This window comes from Erpetoichthys calabaricus, chromosome 4 (genome assembly GCF_900747795.2).
Source record: "Erpetoichthys calabaricus chromosome 4, fErpCal1.3, whole genome shotgun sequence".
NCBI lineage: Eukaryota > Metazoa > Chordata > Cladistia > Polypteriformes > Polypteridae > Erpetoichthys > Erpetoichthys calabaricus.
In genome coordinates this window covers 321,181,167-321,202,574 of record NC_041397.2, presented here as the reverse complement: position 1 = coordinate 321,202,574, position 21,408 = coordinate 321,181,167, and the positions used below count along the sequence as shown (strand labels likewise).

The 21,408-nt window shown below is 39.7% G+C and overlaps 2 protein-coding genes across 2 annotated transcripts in view; both read left to right on the top strand.

Annotated features, from left to right (window-relative positions):
- LOC114643526 (NACHT, LRR and PYD domains-containing protein 3-like) overlaps nucleotides 1–21,408 on the top strand; it is a 2,412,635-nt gene that overhangs the window by 1,330,273 nt on the left and 1,060,954 nt on the right. The window lies entirely within an intron of this gene.
- Nucleotides 1–21,408, top strand: part of LOC114643532 (butyrophilin-like protein 2) — a 678,491-nt gene that overhangs the window by 627,495 nt on the left and 29,588 nt on the right. The window contains exons 6-10 of the mRNA XM_051925839.1: nucleotides 5,407–5,478; nucleotides 5,885–6,232; nucleotides 14,120–14,401; nucleotides 16,792–16,896; nucleotides 16,982–17,008. Coding sequence (XP_051781799.1) covers nucleotides 5,407–5,478; nucleotides 5,885–6,232; nucleotides 14,120–14,401; nucleotides 16,792–16,896; nucleotides 16,982–17,008 — 834 coding nt within the window. The remainder of the gene's footprint in view (nucleotides 1–5,406; nucleotides 5,479–5,884; nucleotides 6,233–14,119; nucleotides 14,402–16,791; nucleotides 16,897–16,981; nucleotides 17,009–21,408) is intronic.

The following is a 21,408-nucleotide window of genomic DNA, read 5'->3' as shown; positions in this document are numbered from 1 at the left end:
AAACAGTATCCGAGGATTTTTATTATTACTATCTATTAATGTAGAATAGTATTCTGAGCGAGCTTTAGAGAGCTTTTTATATTTATTAACACTCTGTCCATGCAATTTGAAAGACATGTAGCTTTGTTGGATCTCCATCTGCGCTCCAGTTTTCGACACTCTAATTTAAGAGCTCGAGTGTTTTCATTAAACCAGGGAGAGTTTTATGTGCTTTGATCACTTTTGTTTTAAGGGGTGCCACTGTGTCCAGAGCATCTCTCAAGGTCACATTAGAGTGTGTGGACTCTCCAAATACCCAGAAATCTCCAATTTTAGTGCTGCAACAAGCAAACGCTATGTGATTATTTCACTTAAATGAATCTTTACAAGACATGTAGAGGCAGATGTAGTAATCTCAGATCATGAAAGGCAGCTGGTGAGTGTAGAAATGTGACAGTTCACAGCCACCTGTTAGTTCAGACTCCTGGAGACCCCCAGTCAAATGGTCTAACTGAAGGATCTGTTCATACCAGCAAGACTTTACTTTATTGGGTCAGCACCTGTGTATATGGAGACACTGATGAGGGGCTGTATGCCTTCTTGCCCCCTCAGGTCTGCCAGTGAATTGTGGCTGGTGATGTCACTTCTGTGTGGTATCAAGTCTCAATCCAGACTCTTCTCCTGTGTAGTTCCTAGTTGGTGGAACGAGCTGCCCACCTCAATCCATACTGCTGTCTCACTCAATGTTTTCAAGAAGCAATTGAAGACTCATCTGTTCTGAGAATATCTGTCGAATTGATTGGGAAAAAAATGCTGTGTGATATTTACGTTGTTAGATTACGTTAAACTGCTTTATCCATTGTAACCTATGTAACTTATTGTAATTGTAGTAGTTATTACATCTTTTAACTTGTGGCAATCAACTTCTGTTACCTGTCCTACTACACTTTCTGACCAAACAGGCGGTGCCTCATTTAACACGTTTATGTTTACGTCTTTTGAAAGTCGCTTTGAATAAAAGTGCCTGAAAGATCAAATAAATGTCAGTGTCAATGTAAATGAGAAAAGCACAAGAGAGCAATGGAGACTCTTATATAGAGATTCTTAAATACAGGAACAACAACACTTATCTCTATAGCTCACCCTCATAAAAAGAATGGAGTTCAAAGTGCTTTACAAGAGAAAGTTATAAAACAAAGAGAAACAAATAAGATTGGGTAAGAATATTAACGTATAAGTACAAAATAAAAATAAATAAATCCACACAATCTGATAAAATATAAATCTATAATTAGTAGAAGGGTAGTGTTCTTAAATTAAATATCATACTTTAAGTCTTTATAAATGAGTCCAGTGATAGGGTCAGAGGGCCAGGAGGACAAAAAAAAAAAAAAAACTCCAGTTAAGCTGAAGAAAAAACAAAATCTGCAGGGGCTCAAGGGGGGCTAAAAGACCAGTCAGCCCCTACTTGGCATTCTACTGTGCCTATCATACATGTTTTTAAGTCATAAGAAGATTCGATGAAGTGGGTCTAATGGACAGATGGAGCACTTTCCTTCATTCCTGTATCACAGGTGGCTGCACAGTGACTTGATCTGGCGCTGATGATGGTGCAAAACGCCACCACAGAAGAAGAAGAGAAATCCAGAACACACCAAACTGGGCCAATTAACATCCATCGCTGATTCTAAACTGGTCCTGTGTGAAACAGCTTAGGTTTGGTTTGCTGGGAATAGGAGTACTAGGGTGTTGTACCGTGTTAGCCATTATGAATGTAGAGACTGCCAGTGAAAAGGACCTCCTCCATTTTCATAATGAATATAATTCCTTTCACCCCAATATAAAGCTGAAGCTGAATTACTCAAAAACAGAAGTCAGCTTCCTTGACACCACCGTTCAACTGAAAGACAACACCCTTGTAACTTCTGTTTTTCACAAACCGACAGACAGACGGACCTACCTGAAAAGTGATAGCTTCCACCCCAAGCATATAAGGCGCTCCATTATTTTCAGCCAAGCAATACGGTACAATCATATTTGCTCAGACCCGACAGACCGGGATCAACAACTGCAGGAGCTCAGACAAGATTTCATCAGGCAAGGTTACACCCCGAAAACAACAGACACTCAAATAAGAAGAACTACTGCCATACCCAGAGACACCTTCTGGAGTATAAAAACAAAGACAACAAGAACCGCATACCCCTTGTTGTCATCTACAACCCACATCTTGAAACACTTCGAAAAATTATAAAAGAACTTCAGCCAATACTAAACAATGACCAAACACTGAAAAATGTATTTCCTGAACCTCCCCTCCTGGCATACAGACAACCACCAAACCTTCAACAATTAATTGTCCGAAGCTCCCTAAGTGAACCAACAGAAAATGGCACATCTCCATGCCTACAGAAAGATGCAAAACATGTGCTCACATCTATGATCCAGACCGTATAGTTATACCACACTGCCGACTTGAACATCACATAAAGGGATCATTTTCCTGCAGATCATCTAATGTAGTCTACCTAAGTCTCTGCATGAAATGTCCTGACACTGCACTCTATGTGGGAGAAACTGGACAAACACTCCACCAGAGAATGAATTTACACAGGTGCCACATTAAACATGGCAACACAGATGTTCCTATAGCGGCCCACTTCAACAGCCATGGACACTGTGAGAAGGACTTTAAAGTCACAGGCTTAGGGGCAACTTCAAAACACAGCAAGAGAGAAAAGAATGGGAAGTTAAACTCATGCTAAAATGTAATACTTTACAACATGGCTTGAATAAAGACAAGAGTTTTATGGCCAGATATGAAGATTGTTTACATCTCTCAGAATGACAGACAACCTGTCTACAGACCCACATTGTTTTGAAAAAACTCATTACAAAGTTCAAAAGACTTTGGTGGACAGTTATCTTATCCAGAGATCTTGACAATACATTGTTCTTTTCTCTCTTGTTAAATTAACCCTAGCCTGAATGAATCTATTAATTTTTTACATTTCAAATTTCTCATTTAAAGATTTACCAATGTTGTTTCTTGTCCTACAGTGTGTATATAAACACAGGGAACTTCAGTTTCTGTATTACATCTTGCCTGAAGAAGGGGCCTGAGTTGCCTTGAAAGCTTGCATATTGTAATCTTTTTAGTTAGCCAATAAAAGGGGTCATTTTGCTTGGCTTTTCTCTGGGAATAGGAGAAAAAGAACAGCTTTACTGCTTTAAATCAAATGTAGACAGAAATTGATAAAGACACCTACTAAAAATAAGAGAAATCTGAACCATACTGGGTGTACTGGGGGAGACAATTCAAAGAGAGCTGGTCAAGCTCTGCTTAGTCCTTCTTATGCTATCAGTACAGAAGCCTCTCGGTTTTCTATTGTTTTATTGCAAATGGTGGTTAGGAGAGTCCCTGGGACCCTGTAGACTCAAATGAACAACATCTTACAGTTCATTGGTACAAAATGGAAACCATTTACTTCTACAAAGTCTCTTCATGATTCTTTATCCCAGTGCTTTGAAAGTTAAGCCCACATGCATGACTCTTTTTAGAAAGTAACTCTCACACCAACACTCCACTAAAGCACATTCAATGAACAGCGAGGGACTGCATAAGCCTTTAAAGGGTGAGAGGCGGTAAGAAATATTCATATTTAATAATTCATGTTGGAAAATGAGCAAAAAAGGCAAAGAAAAATAACATAAACATAAGCCAAAAAAGGAATCTGGCCAAAAAAGGACATGGCTCCCTTCTCAAGGGGTGACTTCCAGACATCCTAAAAACTACATGCAAAAAAAGTTTGTATTTTGTTCGGGCCCACCAGATTGGAAAGCTTTGCCCTGGCAGGGAAGATGAAGTGAGAAGACTTTAGCCCAATAATAGTAGGCAGACCACCACATGGTGACGAAAAGGAGAATACAAAAACAAGGTCAGAGGTCAGGTTTGGTCCTCTTGGATTCCAGACTACTTTGATGGAGCGGTGCTCACCTGGAAGCTCTTAGAAGAAGCCACAAATTCAGGCAGCAGAGCAGGTGCCACCTGAGAACATGGCAAAAGACAACCTAGTGTACCATCCTGGGACCGGAGAGAACAACTCACAAGCACTGCTTCCATGGGGTGCAAGAGATTTAGGGAATCAAAACTTGGGGTGCAGGCTACAAGGTCAGCAATCAATAAAGCACTTGATGAAACCAAAGACAAAAGCTTCTTGGTGACAGCAGGTTGTGTGGGAGTGGGCAGCAAAATGCAGACAACAGAAAAATGGGTTCAAATGAGACAGAACAGACTGGAGATGGAGAATCAAATAATTCAACAGCGTAGAAGTTAGTGAAGTAGCTGGCTCAGAAAAAAAACAGGAGTGGGTGGTTTAAATGAAGTGGTGACCAAGGAAACATCTTGTGGTTCTATGGCAGAAACAGCAAGCCCAGGTGTAGCTGCTGTACACAATTCAGCTAAAAACGCAGGAGTTGGAGGGATAACAGAGGAGGTCTTAGGGTCAGATGAGTAGACATCTAAATTTGGAAACAGTAGCAGCCTATTAACTCAATTCAGTCCTGGGCGAGTATCTGTCCACCAGATAATGGATTTTAGTTTGACAAATTTAGTACGAATCAGTTAAATCATAAAAATAATCATTATCTCCTCCAAATGTAGAATGCTGGCCAAAAAGAATGAAGCCTTCAACAGTTTCTGTCCAATTTCTTGTAAATGACAATAATCATGGATACGGGTTGTAGACAGTTCCATATCTTTCAGAGCCACACTCCTTCCAGTCATCCAGGGACTTCTTCATAAAGTATAGTTCTGGCTGTGCAGAGCTTCAGCTAAGAGGACTTTTTTTGCTTTATAGTGGTGGCTAATTCTGTTGTGATTCTGTCACCACAAAAGAACAAAAATGGGTGAGTCCTTCAAAAAGACCCTCAAAAAATAGTACATCAATATTGTTAAAAATAACAAAATAATAATACATTAAACATATCACCTCAGTGGTAAATGAACAGAACGATATTAACAGAAATGACCACACTTAATGATTCAAAACAAAAAATGAACATAAAGGACAAGGAAAAGGAACATAAGCCAAAGAGGGAACCCCGGCCTAAACAGAACTCAAATGGCCTGCTGGTCTTTCTTTTAAGTTTGTGAGCAAACACCAGACGAGAACCTGCTTGACAACAGAGTGTGGTGTTCATAACAATGAGACCACATCAAGGTGTCCAGCCTCAGGTGTTGGTGATGATGTCCTCTTTGTAAGAAACTCAGATCTAATATGCTGTGAAATCCCAACATTCCACTTGTGGACTCACAAATATAAATGGACATGAAGAGCAGCTCCATGGCTCCATCCTGTCTGCTTTATAAGAGTTCCTGCCTTATCTGTGATGATGTTTTCTTACCAAGATTTTATTGTTTTTCAGCCATGAAGGTCCAGAAGGGATGGAGCTGCTCTGTGTTCTTTCTGCTTCACATGATACACGTCGCCTGGACACGTATGTGTTTGTATGATTTGTGATTCTGCTTTGGCTCAGAAGATTTGTTGCCTTTAAATAGAATTGATTTCCGTTTGTATCTCAGCAGACTTTTCCTGTACCTCACAAGGTTGTTCTTCTTTTGGTGGCTCCACTTCAACTCTTTCCCTATCTTGATCTTCATCTCCTGAACAGAGAATTTGAGTGTCAGGCAATTTAATGTTAAGGATGAAGTTCAGAACTGTCAGTAAAGCAAACATATAAAAAATATAAACTGTTTAAAATTTGGGAAACTTGGAAGAGTACAGAAGAGCATTTAGTCTTCATGTGAACCTTAAAGAGCCGTGTCGATTGATTTAAATGGGCTTGTTGTCATTAACTAACTTCATCCTGATGCTCACTGTGGCTGTTTGTGGTTCCTTTTCAGAGAAGTTTGATGTCATTGGACCTTCTACTGACATTTTTGCTCTTCTTGGTGAAGATGTCACCTTACCTGTCTTACTCTCACCACCTCTCAATGCTCAGGGATTTGAGGTGACATGGGTTCAAAATGAATTGCAATCTCTGGTACTTTTATACCAGGACTTCCAAATTAAAAATGAGTATCAGATGCAGGCCTTTAAGGGGAGGACTGCACTTTTCCCAGAAGAACTCATGAGTGGAAACGTGTCTATGAGACTCCAGGATGTCCATATTTCTGACAGTGGTCTCTACAGATGTTTGGTGGCCTCTGGACTATGGAATGAGGAGAGTCACCTCACTCTGAATGTTGAAGGTATTTCTAAATTTCCTTTTTCTTTTTGCTGTGTCCCCCATCCCTCTAATGACTGTAATGTGTCCCAGTGATGTGGCCCTTGTGTGCGGAGGCCATTTCATGTTTCTGTTTTTGGTAACACAGACACTTGGATGATCTTATCCACTGAAGTTCATGATAACGTTTTCGTATACAGTGCACCATCTGAGTTCTTGTCAAATGTCTTCACGACCAAACCCACTGATTTTCTCTTTGTCATCCTAAACCCAACTGTGCTCCTTTTCATCTGCGTACATGAATGTGACTGTAAAGGTGATTTTTAAATGAGGCTGCAGCCTCATCTTCTCAGTCTCAGGTCAGTTTATAGCGCTTGACGCTGATTTATTTTACTACAGTCTGGCATTGTGTTTTCAGTCAATTAACCCATCCTGTACAGTTCTATGGATTGTACTGATAGTTGAGGGCTACGTGTTGTCTGCGTGTGAAACTTCATTTTTAGTTAGCACTGAGGGGCTGGGTAGAATTTTTCAAACTTTTTTTCACTTTAATATTTTTTTTTTTAATTTTTACAAAGGGCTCATTGTGAGCGATGGGCATGGGGTGTGTGTCTCAGCAGTGGGTGGCATGCAGGTCAGCAGTAGGACAAAAGATAAGTAATCAGCCGACTTCATATCGGGGACTGAGATGCCAGTAGTAAAGGAATACGAGTTAAGTCAGGTAAATCGCCCTCGAAATGGCACACATTGGTGCAAAGAGGAGGGCAAGGGCAACGAGCACATTTAAGAAGTCACAGTGCTGATAGTGACATTGGCTAGGAGGAAAGGAAGTGACAAAGAGACGTGTTGGACAAACTGACAGGAAAGTCGGGTAAGAAATAAAAACATGATGAGCAGGCAGGTTAAGGGAGACAGCAGCAGAGGGAAGGAAGCAGTGAGGGCACCTTAAACAGTCCATACAGGGGATTAGAGGGGGGAAGTAAGTATTAAGCAGGTCATTTGTTACTGTAAACTCATCAAGTGCTTGTAATTTTATAAAGGGATTAACTGTCACCCAAGCAGATTTTAATTATGAGGTCAGAACAACTTTGTGGACTTTTTGGAAGCTGGCATCAGAAGGGTCTTTTCCCAGGTGATCCATGTCTGTGGAGATGGAGGTCACAGGCTTGTGTTGCAATGAAGAATTTTCAGATCTTGCTCAGGTGTCCCTTAGAAAGGAAGTGTGCACCCCCAAAGTGGCACAGGGGGCACTCTAGACCATAGTAACACAGGTAAATTAATAGAAAAATAATTAAGGAAAAGACTGAGCAGCACATGTCTAGAACAGGAGTTCAACATGGGATCAGGCAAGGAAGTCTGTGTTTCACTCTAAAGCAGGAATTCTTTAAGGAAGCAAAAAATGAAAACAATCAGAGTGATGTAAATTAAATATTTATCTTGACTTTAGAAGGCTTTTGATAAAGTGCCATATGAAAGGTTAGTAATCAAACTAAAACAAGTGGGAATTCAGGGCATTGTCTGTAGGTGGGTGCAAAATTGGCTCAAATGTGGTGTCCCTCAGGAGTTGGTGCCAGGGCCGCTATTATTTTTAATATACATAAATAATCTGACAAGAATATAATCAATAAGGGGGTTAAGTTTGCAGATATATTCCAAAGTAGGCAGATTGGCAAATTAAGAATCCATTGAATTATCACAATTAGACAGAAGATTTGTGGCAAATAAAATTTTATGTCAGTAAATGTAACTCATTACCCAAAAAATGTAAAAATGTGAGGTTTGAGTACAAAATTGGAAGCCTGAAAGTACACCTTATGAGAAGGATTTAAGAGTCACAGTGGAGTCATCACTAACTACATCCAAACATGGACAGAAGCGAGAAAAAAGGCTAATAGGGTTTTAGGTTATCTAGCACTCTGATGTGTGGAGTACAAATCTTGGCTCTGTTAAAAAACACAGAAAATGAAAAGTTGGACTAAAGTCTTCACACATTATACACTTCACATCATTATTAGTATAACATGGAAAAAGTTTCTGCTTTAGGTATGTGTTCAGCATTTCTTGCATTTCTCGCATTTCCTTTCATCCTACATTTACACAGATCATTGTAGACACGGAACACACATGAAATGCATGTGTTCCATATAACAAGATATTATTTATACTGTACAGCTCCAGGAACCTCACTCCCAGATAATCAAGGTTTGAGCTGCGAAAGCTTTCTGCCCTTTCTACGGCAATGGGTGATGGCAGGCTGCTTGCTGCTTGTGCTGATTGACACATTTACAAAACAAATACACTGATGGAGAGGTGTGAAGGAATTTAAATTGGGCTGGGATTACGGGTTTTTTCCTAGGCTTCAAAGATTCTAGTGTTAAGTCATATAACACACCAGTGAGGCCTCATCTGGAGTGCTATATACAGTTTTGGTCTCCATATTACAAAAAATAAAATGAAGTACTAGAGAAAGTTCAGAGACGCAGAAGTATGAGCTGCGAAGAGAAACTTAATGAGTTGAAACATTTCACTTTACAAAAACAGAGATTAATAGGTGTATGGTGTCCATTTTATGATGCCATCATTTTTCATTTCTCCAGTCATCAAACATCACTGTGCAGAATGTAGATTAATAACATGCAAATGCAGCTCATTGGTTTATTGAAATATCAATCAAATACTTCCTCTTTGTTGCCATTGCTATATCAGCTTGGCATAGATAATAGGAAGACCAATTATTATAAATAAAATTTGATTAATTTATGAGTTTGCAAAAACAGGGACAGTTGTAAGGGGTAAATTGACTTTCTGTCTCCTAAGTGACATCAAAGTTGAAAGAAGGATACTTGATGAAAATTGTAAAGATCAATGACTTCTGCAATTGCAGAAACTCTGAAAGGATTGTGATCTTATCCATGGCAGGGAAAGTCTTCAACAAGATTTTACTGAATAGAGTGAAGGGCCAAGTAGATGCAGAGCTACGAGATCAAGTGGATGGTTTTCACAAAGAAAGACTCAGTACAGAACAGACTGCAACTTTATCAATTATCATTGAACAATCCCAGTAATTAAATTGGATTGACCTCAAGAAGGGTTTTGACAGTATGGATAGAGCTGCCCTCTGGAATCTTCTCTGTCAATATGAACTACCAACCAAACTGGTGAACATCATCAAGAGTTCATATGAAGGAATGACTTATAAATTAGTCCACAGAGGACAACTTATCGACTCTTTTGAGATGAAAACTGGTGTTCGTTAAGGAAGCCTATTCTCCCCATTTATTTTTTTACTTGCCATAGACTGCATTATGAAGACCACACAGCAGGACACCATTCACACAGCTTGAAGATCTTGATTTCACTGCTGATCTTGCATCTTTACCACACACTCCCCAAACAGATACAGCAGAAGACAAACAACATGTCAACCACCTCAGTACAAGTTGGACTGCACATCAACAAAGGGAAGACCAAAATATTGAAAGTGAACACAATCAGTGCAGATGCAGTGATACTGAAAGGAGAACTGGAGGAAGTAGAAGTCTCTGCGTACTTGGGCAGCCTGAGAGGAACAGATGCAGATGTAAAAGCAAGAATAGACAAGGTTAGTGCTGTATGGATCAGAAACCTGGAGGACACCTGTGTCAGCTACAAACAAACTACACTCCTTAATCAACACTTGTCTATTGCTAGTGCTAATACAATTAATCAATAACATTAAACTTTGGCTTACGACAAACCAACAAATCACTGAAATGTCAGTCAGTCAGTCATTCCTAACACAGGAATTCTCAAATGACGGCACACTCTATGGAAGCCACCATCAGACATTACCAGACAAGCTTTGAGCTGGAACCAGCATTGGCAGCAAAAACAGGTTGGCGATGAAATGCCTAACGCTGAGGCTTAGAATCTGACATCAGAAGGATGGCTTACACCTGAAGTCAGTTGAAAAAAAAGACTCAGTATTGAGATGTATGGCAGGCCCTGGTTGACAGCCTTTGCCCAAGAGGGGTACAAGACATAAGTAAGTAGTCTCCTGTGTACAACATATTATCTTGAACGCACCAGATAATTTTCATACAAGTGACTATGTCTTATGTAAGATAAATTATCTTCTTACAAACAAGTTATCATCTCTTAAGTAGGAGATTAAATGACATTAAAAAACAAGCAAAGTGCTGTTTAGGGTCAGGGTTAGGGTGCTTTGTTTTGTTGTGACTTCCATCCTTAGTGACTTCCAGAAAAATGTTAAGATTAAAATAATTTTGTTTTAATGAAGCCCTTTGTAGTGTCATTAATCAAAGGTTTATTTCATTAGCTCCTTTAATATGGTTCATTATGTGTGCTGTGGGAGAGGGCCGGTCGTTCATCCCGACCAATACCCCCAGGCCACTAGATGGAGCCCTCCCTGTAGCATGGAAGTGCCCCAAAGACCAGCAGGGAATCATGGACAATGGAGTTTTTATTCTCGACCCTGCTGGACACCGTGGGGCCCACCAGAGGACGCTGCAGGGAGGCTCAAGGACTTACATGTGCCCTATAACACGGAAGTGCGTCTTAATTACCGCGACAGAGGAAACAATGTACTTCCAGGATGAAGTAGGAAAGTTTTCATCCGACCCAGAAGTGCTAATGAGTCACATGGACAAGGGTTCAGGAGCACTTCCGGGTCATGGACTATAAAAGACTGCGGGAAACCCAGACGAGTGAGCTGAGCTGGGTGGAAGGGTGGCAACGCATCTGGGAGTGGAGGATTGATTGATTGTTGTGTTTATTTATGAGTATAGCGGAGTGGAGTGTGCTTGGTGCGCATAATTATTATAAAATAAAGTCATATTGGACTTTTATCTGGTGTCTGACGTCTGGTCTGAGGGTTCAAAGGGTCGACAGTGCCTCAATCTTTCACAGTGCATAGAAACCTAACTCATGAGATTTGAGTAAGCAGATGGGTGGATGGAGGGTTAAAGCGCTCAGATCCACTGAATGAAGCAAAGTCACCGGTCCTGGACAAGGGTGCAAGACCATCACTTTCCACACACACTAACTTAGAGCCACCAGTCCAGTCTGCATGTCCTCTGGATGTGATTGGTTCTGCTGTCTCCTTTTTCTAGATTCCTCTTAACTCACACTTTCACTCTGTTTGTACAATTTGCATGTTCTCTCTGTGCTGTTTCTATGATTTCTCCTACTTTTAAAATGTGCCCCTAATCAGACTGCTGACTTTTTACAGATCCCTTTTGTCTGCATGTGTGTATTCAGCAATCAGCTTTATTCCTGTCCAGGGCTGACCTTTTGCTGTAAAGGCCATCAATCAGGGTCCGCCATACATCTCAATCCTGGGCCTTATTTTTCAAGGGACTCCAGGTGTGATTCTAGGCCTCTGAGCCTGGTGTTTTGTGGCCGACCCGTTTTCAATTGTTTGATGGTTGTATGTTCAAGAAATTATCTTGTGCATACAAAATATTATCTTGTACTTAGGAAACAGGAAGCCAGTTTACAACTTACAACTGTCTATTTTTGCAATCTCATAAATAAATCAAAATTGTATTTATTATGAAGGTGTTTCCTATCATCCATATCATGTGGGCAAAGTGATGGCAACAAAAAGGAAGTATTTGATTGATATTTAAATAAACCAATGAGGTGCATTTATATGTTTTCAATTTACATTTTGTACGCCTCCTATTGTCACTCCCCCTGCTGATTGGCTCTTTTAAAAAAGACAGAAAATGAAAAGTGACGACTGACGCCAGATGAGCATAAACTGAGTACTGAGGAGTGATGTGTGATGAGCAACTGTTGAATTGTGATGAGCAATTATTGATACATTATGCGGAGTAACACTGATGTTTGAAGATTGGAGAAATGATAAATGATGATGTCCAAAAATCGACAGAATTGACGTGTTTAAAATTATGCGAAAAAACTGGCACAGTGGATCTCAGCTGTTGCTTTAACACTAGAATTACTAAAGCCTACGAAAAAACTTGTAAATCCATCCCACCTTAAATCTCTTCGCACCTCTCCGTTATCGTCTTTTGTCTTGTAAATGTGTCGATAAGCAGCAAGCAGCCTACTATCACATCCCCCCAACGCCGCACAGTTTTCTCAGCTCAAGTCTGTTTACCTGCGTATCAGTTGCTTAGAGTTGTATAGAGTGAGAAGTCAAGCAAAATGACACCTTTTATAAATACTATATCATTATTTGGAACACTTGCATTTCATCTGTGTTCCGTGTCTACAACAATCTATATAAACACATCGTTAAAACAGAAACGTTTTTCATGTTTTAGTATTAATTGACAAAATGTAAACATGAAGTATGTAATGTGTGAAGCCTGAATTCCAAATATCAAGTAAACACTTTCACAAAAGGTACAAATATAACAGAACAAGTGTGCTTTTATTCAACAATATAACTGCAGAAAAAGAACCCGCGTTAGGGTGCGACATTAACACCCCTTTGACACGATCGCTTTCGTGGTGCAACGGTAAGGGTTACTGACTGGTAATCAAAAGGTTACGAGTTCGATCCCGGACTACTCCATTCTGAGACGTGAGATGCTTTATTCTTACTATTTTAGAATAAAAACATACATTTGATTTGAGTTTGTAACAGCTGTTGAAAATTTATGATACTTTTAAAGGTTAACTTTGTTTTTTTAATTCAGTTTTATTCTCTCAGTTGCATTCATACTACCCCTGATCTGACACTGCTGTTTTCACATAAAGATGCCCTATAACAGAGGTGAACTCAGATGATGACGAGGGTTCTACGTCAGAGAAAGAATGCACGTTGCACTTTTGCCGTCACTTTACTTTGTATATGTACACGGGAAGCTCTGCAGTTTACTTGTGACTTTACGCTGTAGAAAGATAAGCAAATAAAGTGCGAGGTATGTGATACCAGGCTGCTTGCTGCTTATCAACACATTTACAGGACAAAAGATGCTGACGGAGAAGTGCGAAGGGATTTAAGGTGGGACGGATTTACAAGTTTTTTCATAGGCTTTGGTAATTCTAGTGTTAAAATAAACCCTGCAACAAGAACACCGGGACACAGGCTCCTTAAGAGCAAATTTAATACAACATTTGAAAAACTACAAACACACACAGAGTAAGTGACCAAGCAGTGTGCTGGACAGTTGGACTTTACTGATCTTAAAACCTCAACATGATTTTATTTCACAGAATCTCAGTGAAAAGCATTGTTGGGGGTGAATGGCCTGTTGTCATCACATTTATTCCAATGTTGTAATGTTCTTTATTTTACATACTGCAGCACTATTAATAGCTCTTACAACCACAAGGTGCTTTATAAATCAAAAATATGATTACTGTTAAATAATAAATGCATAAATAGAGCAACAGAATATAAAACAAGGGAATACACAAAAATGAGCAGCAATGACAGGCACCACAAGAAGCTTTAATGTAATTCTAGCAGATTTTATATAAAAGGAGCTGTAGAAATCCATAACAGCAACACTATAAAACAAGAAACAAAAGGACAAAGGATCAAGACCACCACAGTGACTACGAGAGGCAGTCCAAACACTCAGTCATCTCATCTCATCTCATCTCATCTCATCTCATGGACTTGCACTTATATTTCTCACCCCTGTAGAGAGAGAACTGCCTGAATGGCTTTTCATTGGTTGGATTGTGGGTGTGGCCAATTCGAATAGGCATAGGAATTAACTCAAAAGTGACCTTTAACCCTGGATGACCCTCACCATTTCAAACACTGCAGGTGTTCTCCTGTTACATGTTTTACTTGTAAACAACAAAACAGACATAATAATAAGTGTGAGTTAATCAGAAAAAATATGACTGTTGGAAATTGTTTCTTAATCCAAATGGTTTTCTCTCCCTTAATACGTCACTCATTTTCTCTTTCTTTTTCCTTCAGTTGTGGGCACTCAGCCTTCCATTTCCATCAGCACTACAGAGGACCAGCAGACCAGACTGGAATGCAGCTCTGAGAAGTGGAGCTCTCGACCTGAAGTGATCTGGAGAGACAAGAACGGTGTAGACGTGACATCACAGTCCACCTTAACAGTAAAATGGGATGATGAGGGTCTCCTCAGGGTCAGCAGCATCATCTCCATCAAGTGGGAGTTCAATGTGTTCTCCTGTCTGATGAGAAGTAACACAACCAGACCGGCCCATCAATCCAAAATGGGGATCTACGGTGAGTACTCAGAGGTCCCAGACTCATCATGTCACTGACATTAGAGCGACTGTGACTTTAACAGAGACCGTCATCTCATCTGCTTTTGGTATTAGACCTTCATGAATGCTCCTCACTTTTGTTGTATCTAACATTAAAATACAAAGAGTAGAAGGTCAGTCAGACTTAACCTGGTATAAAAACTGAAAACCTATAAGGAAACTGAGAAAATATGAAAAAAAATAAATGTATTTAGAGAATATTTGAGAAAAGCTGAAAAAAAATCTCACCAAAGTAAATGCTTAGCTATGATGATAACATCACACTGTACATGAGGTGGACACCACTGGCTGGACTTGCAATGACAATGGGAAGAAAGTACAATATGTGAAGGAAAGGAGCCGATGGAGACTGCAGTGAGAAGTGGAGGACACTCTGCAGTATGATGGTGTGTCACAGGTGTGAGTAGTGAACCACTAGGGGGCAGTAACTTCATCATGTGACACTGAGGCCTAATCTGAATGTGCAGTCACTCTCAGCCCTTTATATGAGTCACAGTAGGATCAGGAGTGCAAAGCTCTGAGAGTCCCAGGAGGTCACTGATGTTTTTAGAAAAATGTCACAAAGAGTTGTTATTGGCCAAAAGAAATGTAAGGAGTAAAAGTGTCCTGTGCTATTTATTAATGAAGAGATGAGAGGGGGAATCACAGCTACCTCTAATTAGGGGGCAGTAGGAATCTGATGTTTGTGATTCACCTCTCTGAACTCCTCATTCCTTTATTTATATCACAATTTTATTTGATTACTTCCTGTTGAGATTCCTGACTTGAGCAGCGCGAGGTGGCACAAATGACAATACAGTCCATGTATGGTATATAGTGTGTGTGTAAATTGTGTAATTAGGGAGCCCCAGCAGCTCAACTGAAAACCAACCACTAGAAAAGTGGTTGGATTTGTAGGAGGACGACAACTGTTAGGGAGAGTGGAACACACATTTACTCCACTGAAAGAATCTTGTGAAAATCTTGCACAGCATGTTGCTTTCAAATTGCACTGGTGAGGGACATCCTCTGGCATGTGGATGAGCTTCAGGCCAGAGGTGTGAGAGGATAAAGTCGTATTTGTCCAAGTGGGAACAAAGAATACAGAGAATGGCAGGTGGCTGCTAACTGTGTAAGACATGAAAAATGTACATCTATCAAATATAAATGTAAATTTGTTAAGGTGCTCTTACGTGAAGCTCTTGCAAAAGGTCAGGTAAGACTGAGGTGATCTGAAGGTTAACATCAAATCTTGGCTTCTGGCCTTTTGAAACATCTGGTATCTGTGCCACAAGATGGGTTACTGGTGAACATAAGAAACACCAATGTATTGGGAAGTCTACTCTTTATAATTTAGTTCTTTCTGCTGTCTGTATTCTGAATTGTCCTGTAACCCCATCAGTGAATGGACAGTGCCAGTTTATTTGGTAGATAGCTGCATGGCTGTGGTCTGGTGATTATCACTTTACTCTCTCATCTCCTCTTCTTTGCCCATTTGGATCGCTGCATAGCTGTGTCCTCCATGGCCAGCCTGGCCACAAACTGTTTTGGTGACCATGTTTAATTTACTGCGCTGAGGGAAATGAGTTTGTGAGGTAGGCGTCATTGGGTGGGTTTGAGTGGTTTTATTTAAACTTCCAATGTTTTTTTTTACTATTACCTATTAAAATAAAAAAATCACAAAAATAATTACAGAAGCCATGTGGTGCCTTCATATTCCATTCATATTTGCTACAGAAATCTCTGACCATCGTAACATGTAAAGCATAATTATTACATATGTATGAGCACATTTATAATAATAAGAGCCACATTAGCTTGTCCAGTGGCTGTGTCCCATCATGATCAGGTGATTTCCACTCAAGAGTGACTGACAGGTCTTTCCACCAATCACTGTTCTTTTTTGGTTGTGCATTTCCTTTACAGCTCAGTCTTCACCAATTTTCTGCACTCCTCATATTTGGCTCCTCTTTTAATTTCCTACCTCTTGTACCCCAAGGCCACCATACATGGCACTCTGGTTCACAAGTGGGCAGCATTAGGTGTACTGAAGCCTAATTGGGCATGTGGTCATCACCAGTCAGTGTGCAACATTATCTTTGGGATATCCACCATGACAGTGTGGTTTTTATTAAAGATTTTACCAATCTTGGTGCTTCTGAAGCTCATAACCACTCGTTTCACGGCCCCCTGACACTCCATTTATGCTCTGATTGGTGTTTTTTTGTCACATTTCCTCTCTGGACAGTATCCAGGTATCGGTCATTAAGCTCACTAATCCTGAATTACTCTTTTCTTTCAGGCCTCACACATCCCCTCTTGTTGTGTTTTTCAGACTCATAGATGTTTATTCCTCTCTTCTTTTTTCAGTTTTCTCCCCAAACATCTCTGGCTGGTTGGTGGTCTTCTGGTTATCGATGGCTCTTTGTGTCACAGCGACTGTGCTGCTCATATTGAAATGGCGAAGAATGAGAGGTGAGTCCAAAAGCTGCATAATAAAGATGACGCCAGTTGTTCATTATGCTCATTTTTACAATATTCCTCTGTTTCTTCTTTCTAGATAAAAAAGCAACATACAAGACCAAAGGTAAGGACACGTCAGATGAAATCCTTGATCTTCTGGGATACACGAGAGCTCAGGTGGTGTAAAGCAGGAAGCGTCTGACGAATGTGTGAATTACCTGACTGAATTGTTAAATGATTTTGATGTGAGACTCCATGCGTACCACAGCCAACACAAGAGGTCAGAGTTCAAGGCTGATGTGGTGCATGGGATTTGACTAAGCACAGAAATCGAAGTGTTAATGTCCGAGGAAAGTGGGCTCATTTGGGGGCTGCCGTGCTTGTGTAATTTATTTAGGTCAGCGTTTCTCAACCTTTAAGTATTTGCGACCCGAGTTTTCACAACAGTTTTAATCGCACCCCCTAATGATTTTTTGAAAGGAGCCCACTAATACCAATTTGTTCTTTTTTAATTAATGATATATCATAGATGCATATTTTATTATACCTACTTAACTTTTATCGACATTTATCTAACTCTATATTTATTTTTCTAGTATCACAATGTAGTTTAAGTTAATTTGTTTTGGTTTCAATAGATATATTTTTCATATTTTCGATTCTTGTTTTCTTTTTTTCTCATCTTCACACCCCCCTTTTTTGTTACTTGCGTGCCCCTCAGTTTGGGAACCACTGATTTAGGTGACAAAAATAAGACTGAAAATAAGCAAATTACACTAAATTTAGGTGGTTTGCAGATGATTTCTGCAAGTGGACTAGAACAGAATTTAAAGATGGGGCAGATATGTGGAAAATGACATTTAACTTAATTAACTCTTACACAGCACATACAGGGCTGCAAAAAAGACAAACATAAGATAATAAAAGCAGCATTTAAAATACCACACAGCACATCCATACACACAGGCCCAAAAACTACTGAACCAGAAGAAATGAACAAAATATTCATGGTGAGCCGTGTATCTTCTTACTATTGTGGCTGATACAGGAAGGAGGCTGAACTGAACAACATTTTAACAATCAAGGCATATATAAAAACATTTAATACTGGATTACTATCATAAAGGTCAACATCATCAATGTGTCATAAAATATATTATAAAATCCTCACAAATAAAGGAACTGCCTGCCTATCGAGGAGTTAGTACATTTGAAAGAGACAGTACTGCTGCAATAAATTATTTCATTGAAGGTCATGCACGGCAAAGCAAGCATCTTACGTGAGGCAGGAACAATCACTGCACCACCATGTTCCATGTTTAATAATAATAATAATAATAATTCATTACATTTATATAGCACTTTTCTCAGTACTCAAATAACATGCTTTAACTCCTATCATCATGAAAATTATAGCATGTATACATCTCAGTATTTAAATTATTTAGATAGCTGTAATATTATGAATGTAATGGATTCTGTGTCCTGTCGGAGAAAGAGAAAGCCCGTTTAAGAAGCACATAGTGATTCACACACATAGAGCACATATAAGATCAAATACAAAACAAAGCATTTAACGTGCTACTTTAGTTACGATGGGATTTGAGAAACTAGTAAATTTAAACGATTTTAAGATGAAGTTTATGATGTTCTACTTTAAAGATAAAATAAACTACATGATTAAATTGGAAATTTTTACATTAAATTTGACTTAAAATAAAAAAAACGCAATAACAAATTAATCTCCAATTAAAAACAACTTCAGCAGATATAAGAACATGACCGAAAGATAATCTGGGAAACCCAGCACTCAATCACCAGCCAATGCAGACAGCCATACAACAAGACAACTCCATCTTGGGTGGTCCTCCATATAAAAAACAACGTGCACACTTACTTTACAATTACACTAATAAACATCAGTGGAATTCTGATCCTCACTGTTCACCAAGCTTACTGTAATTTAACATTAAATGATTTAGAGATCACAATTTTCTTGTTGAAAATTGCCTAAAAAGTGCCCAGGTCAAAAATCAACCTGTGACTGATGGCATTAAGTGCCCACATCACCAGGGGCCTCATGCATAACATTGTGCATAGAATTCCCACTAAAACATGGCACACGGACAAAAGCGTTCCTTTGTGTCCAGCTTCTCATAAAGCTCAACATATACCTTTTCCTTATCCTTTGCCACTTCTCTCTTCACCTTGCACCACATCTCTTTGTACACCTATCTGCTTTTGTCATCTTTCTGGTTATCCCAATTTTTTTTCACTATCCTCTTCTTCTTTATGCTTTCCTGTACTTCGTCATTCCACCACCAAGTCTTTTTGTCACACCAAGCACTCTCCCTTACCACTTCACCTGTGGTGTTCCAATCATCTATTATGTCTTCACCACTACTCAGTGCCTGTCTTACTTCTTCTCTGCATTCCACCTTATAGTCTTCCTCCTTGAGCTTGAAACCTTATGATCTCTGGTTCCATTCTCACTCTCTTCCTATTTTTCACCTCAAAATTCATCCTGCATACCACAAATCGATGCTCTCTAGCTACTCTATCCCCTGCCACCACCTTACAGTCTCTAATCTCTTTCACATTGCATCTCCTATGTCCACCTGTGTGCACCTTCCTCCACTTTGTTCTTCCTTTTTCTTAAAATATGTATTCACCACCACCATTTCCATCCTTTTTGCAAAGTCAACCACCACCTGCCCTTCAACATTTCTCTCCTTAATATCATTCGTGCCCATCACCTCCTTATCACCACTGTTCCTCTCGCCAACATGTCAATTAAGGCCCAATGCGATCACCAGTCTTTCTACTTTTGGGTATACTCTCTGCCTTTACATCTAACTCTCTCCAGAAATCTTCCTCCATCTCACATCCCACTTGCGGAGCATATGCCCTGATGACATTTAACATTACCCCTTCAATTTCCAAATTTATGCACACATTCTCTTCACCTCCAAAACACTCCTAACATACTATTCCTTCACAATTCCCCATCCCCTTTTTCTGTTACCATCCACACCATGGTAGAACAGTTTGCACCCAACCCTCACCTTATACCCTTTCCACTTCGTCTCCTGCACACATAGTACATCTACCTTTCTCCATTCTATCATATCGGCCAGCTCTCTCCCTTTACCAGTAATAGTGCCAACATTCTAACCTCTGACCTCCACAGTCTTTCCCTTCTTTCTCTCCCATTGTCTTTGAACTCACTTTCCCGTTCTTATTCTTCTTCGTGTTCTTTGCACAGCAGTGGCATAGTTTCCACTGATTCCCTGGAGATCATTGGTATCCCAGGCCTCAACCAATCTAGTATGGATTATGAACTGTGACCTGGGGCCTCATCTATAAATGGTGCGTACGCACAAAAATATTGCGTACTCCTGTTTCCACGCTGAAATCACAATGTATAAAACCTAAACTTGCCGTAAAGCCACACACATTTTCACGCCAGCTAAATGCTTGGCGTGTGCAAGTTCTCCGCTCAGTTTTGAAAATTGCTGGCACCCAGCATCAAAGCAGTGCTTTTGTTTAAGTGTGGTTTCCCTTTCTTTTTTAGATCCACATCCCTGACGCGCCTTTATCATATACACTGAAATTAACCGCATATTGTTTATTAGTTTAAGGCATCTGATTGTTATCAGAGTGCCAGCTCCTCGCTAGGTCTGCGGCACCGTGTCCTCACATGTTTAATTATTAACAATATAGATTATTTAAATTAAGTTAAAGTTTTATCTGTATAATATAATAAAAATATTTTGCTGCATTTCATCTTAAAATAATATCATCATCATATGTAAATACGCGCTTTATAAAGTGTCTCAGGTTGTGTAATATTATAACTGTATCACAAGTTTACAGTGAGGTGATTGTACTTATAAGTTCTACAAGGAGCACTTGATGGACTGATTGAGTGTGTTTATAGTTCTTGTTATGAAACTGTTTCTGAACCGTGAGGTCCGTACAGGAAAGGCTCTGAAGCGTTTGTCTTATGAGAGCAGTTCAAATAGTCAGCATGGCTGAGGCAGCGTATGCTTGATGCTGTATACTGATAATTCTCTTCCAATCAGCTGCTGTAGATCTGTGATTCCACACTCAGATACAGTGATATAAATACTCAGAGTGGTGGGTACAGTGAGAGTAATATGGAAAAAGATGATCTGCCATGGCAACCCCTAACGGGAACAGCTGAAAGAAGAAGAAGGTGCAGTGAGAGTAACAACGGTAAAGCAGCTATGATATTTGGAATAGTTTGGCCATTCCGTGGACTATTGTATTGTTACAGGTTAATTACAAGCAGATGCCTTAAACTAATAAACAATTTTCAGTTAATTTCAGTGTATATGATAAAGCTGCATCAGGGATGTGGATCTAAAAAAGAAAGGGAAACCACACTGGAACAGTAGCACTGCTTTGATGCTGGGTGCAGCCAGTTTGCAAAACCGAGCGGAGAACTTGTGTATGCCAGGGTTGGAGCTACCATGAAAATGTGTGTGGCTTTACGCCAAG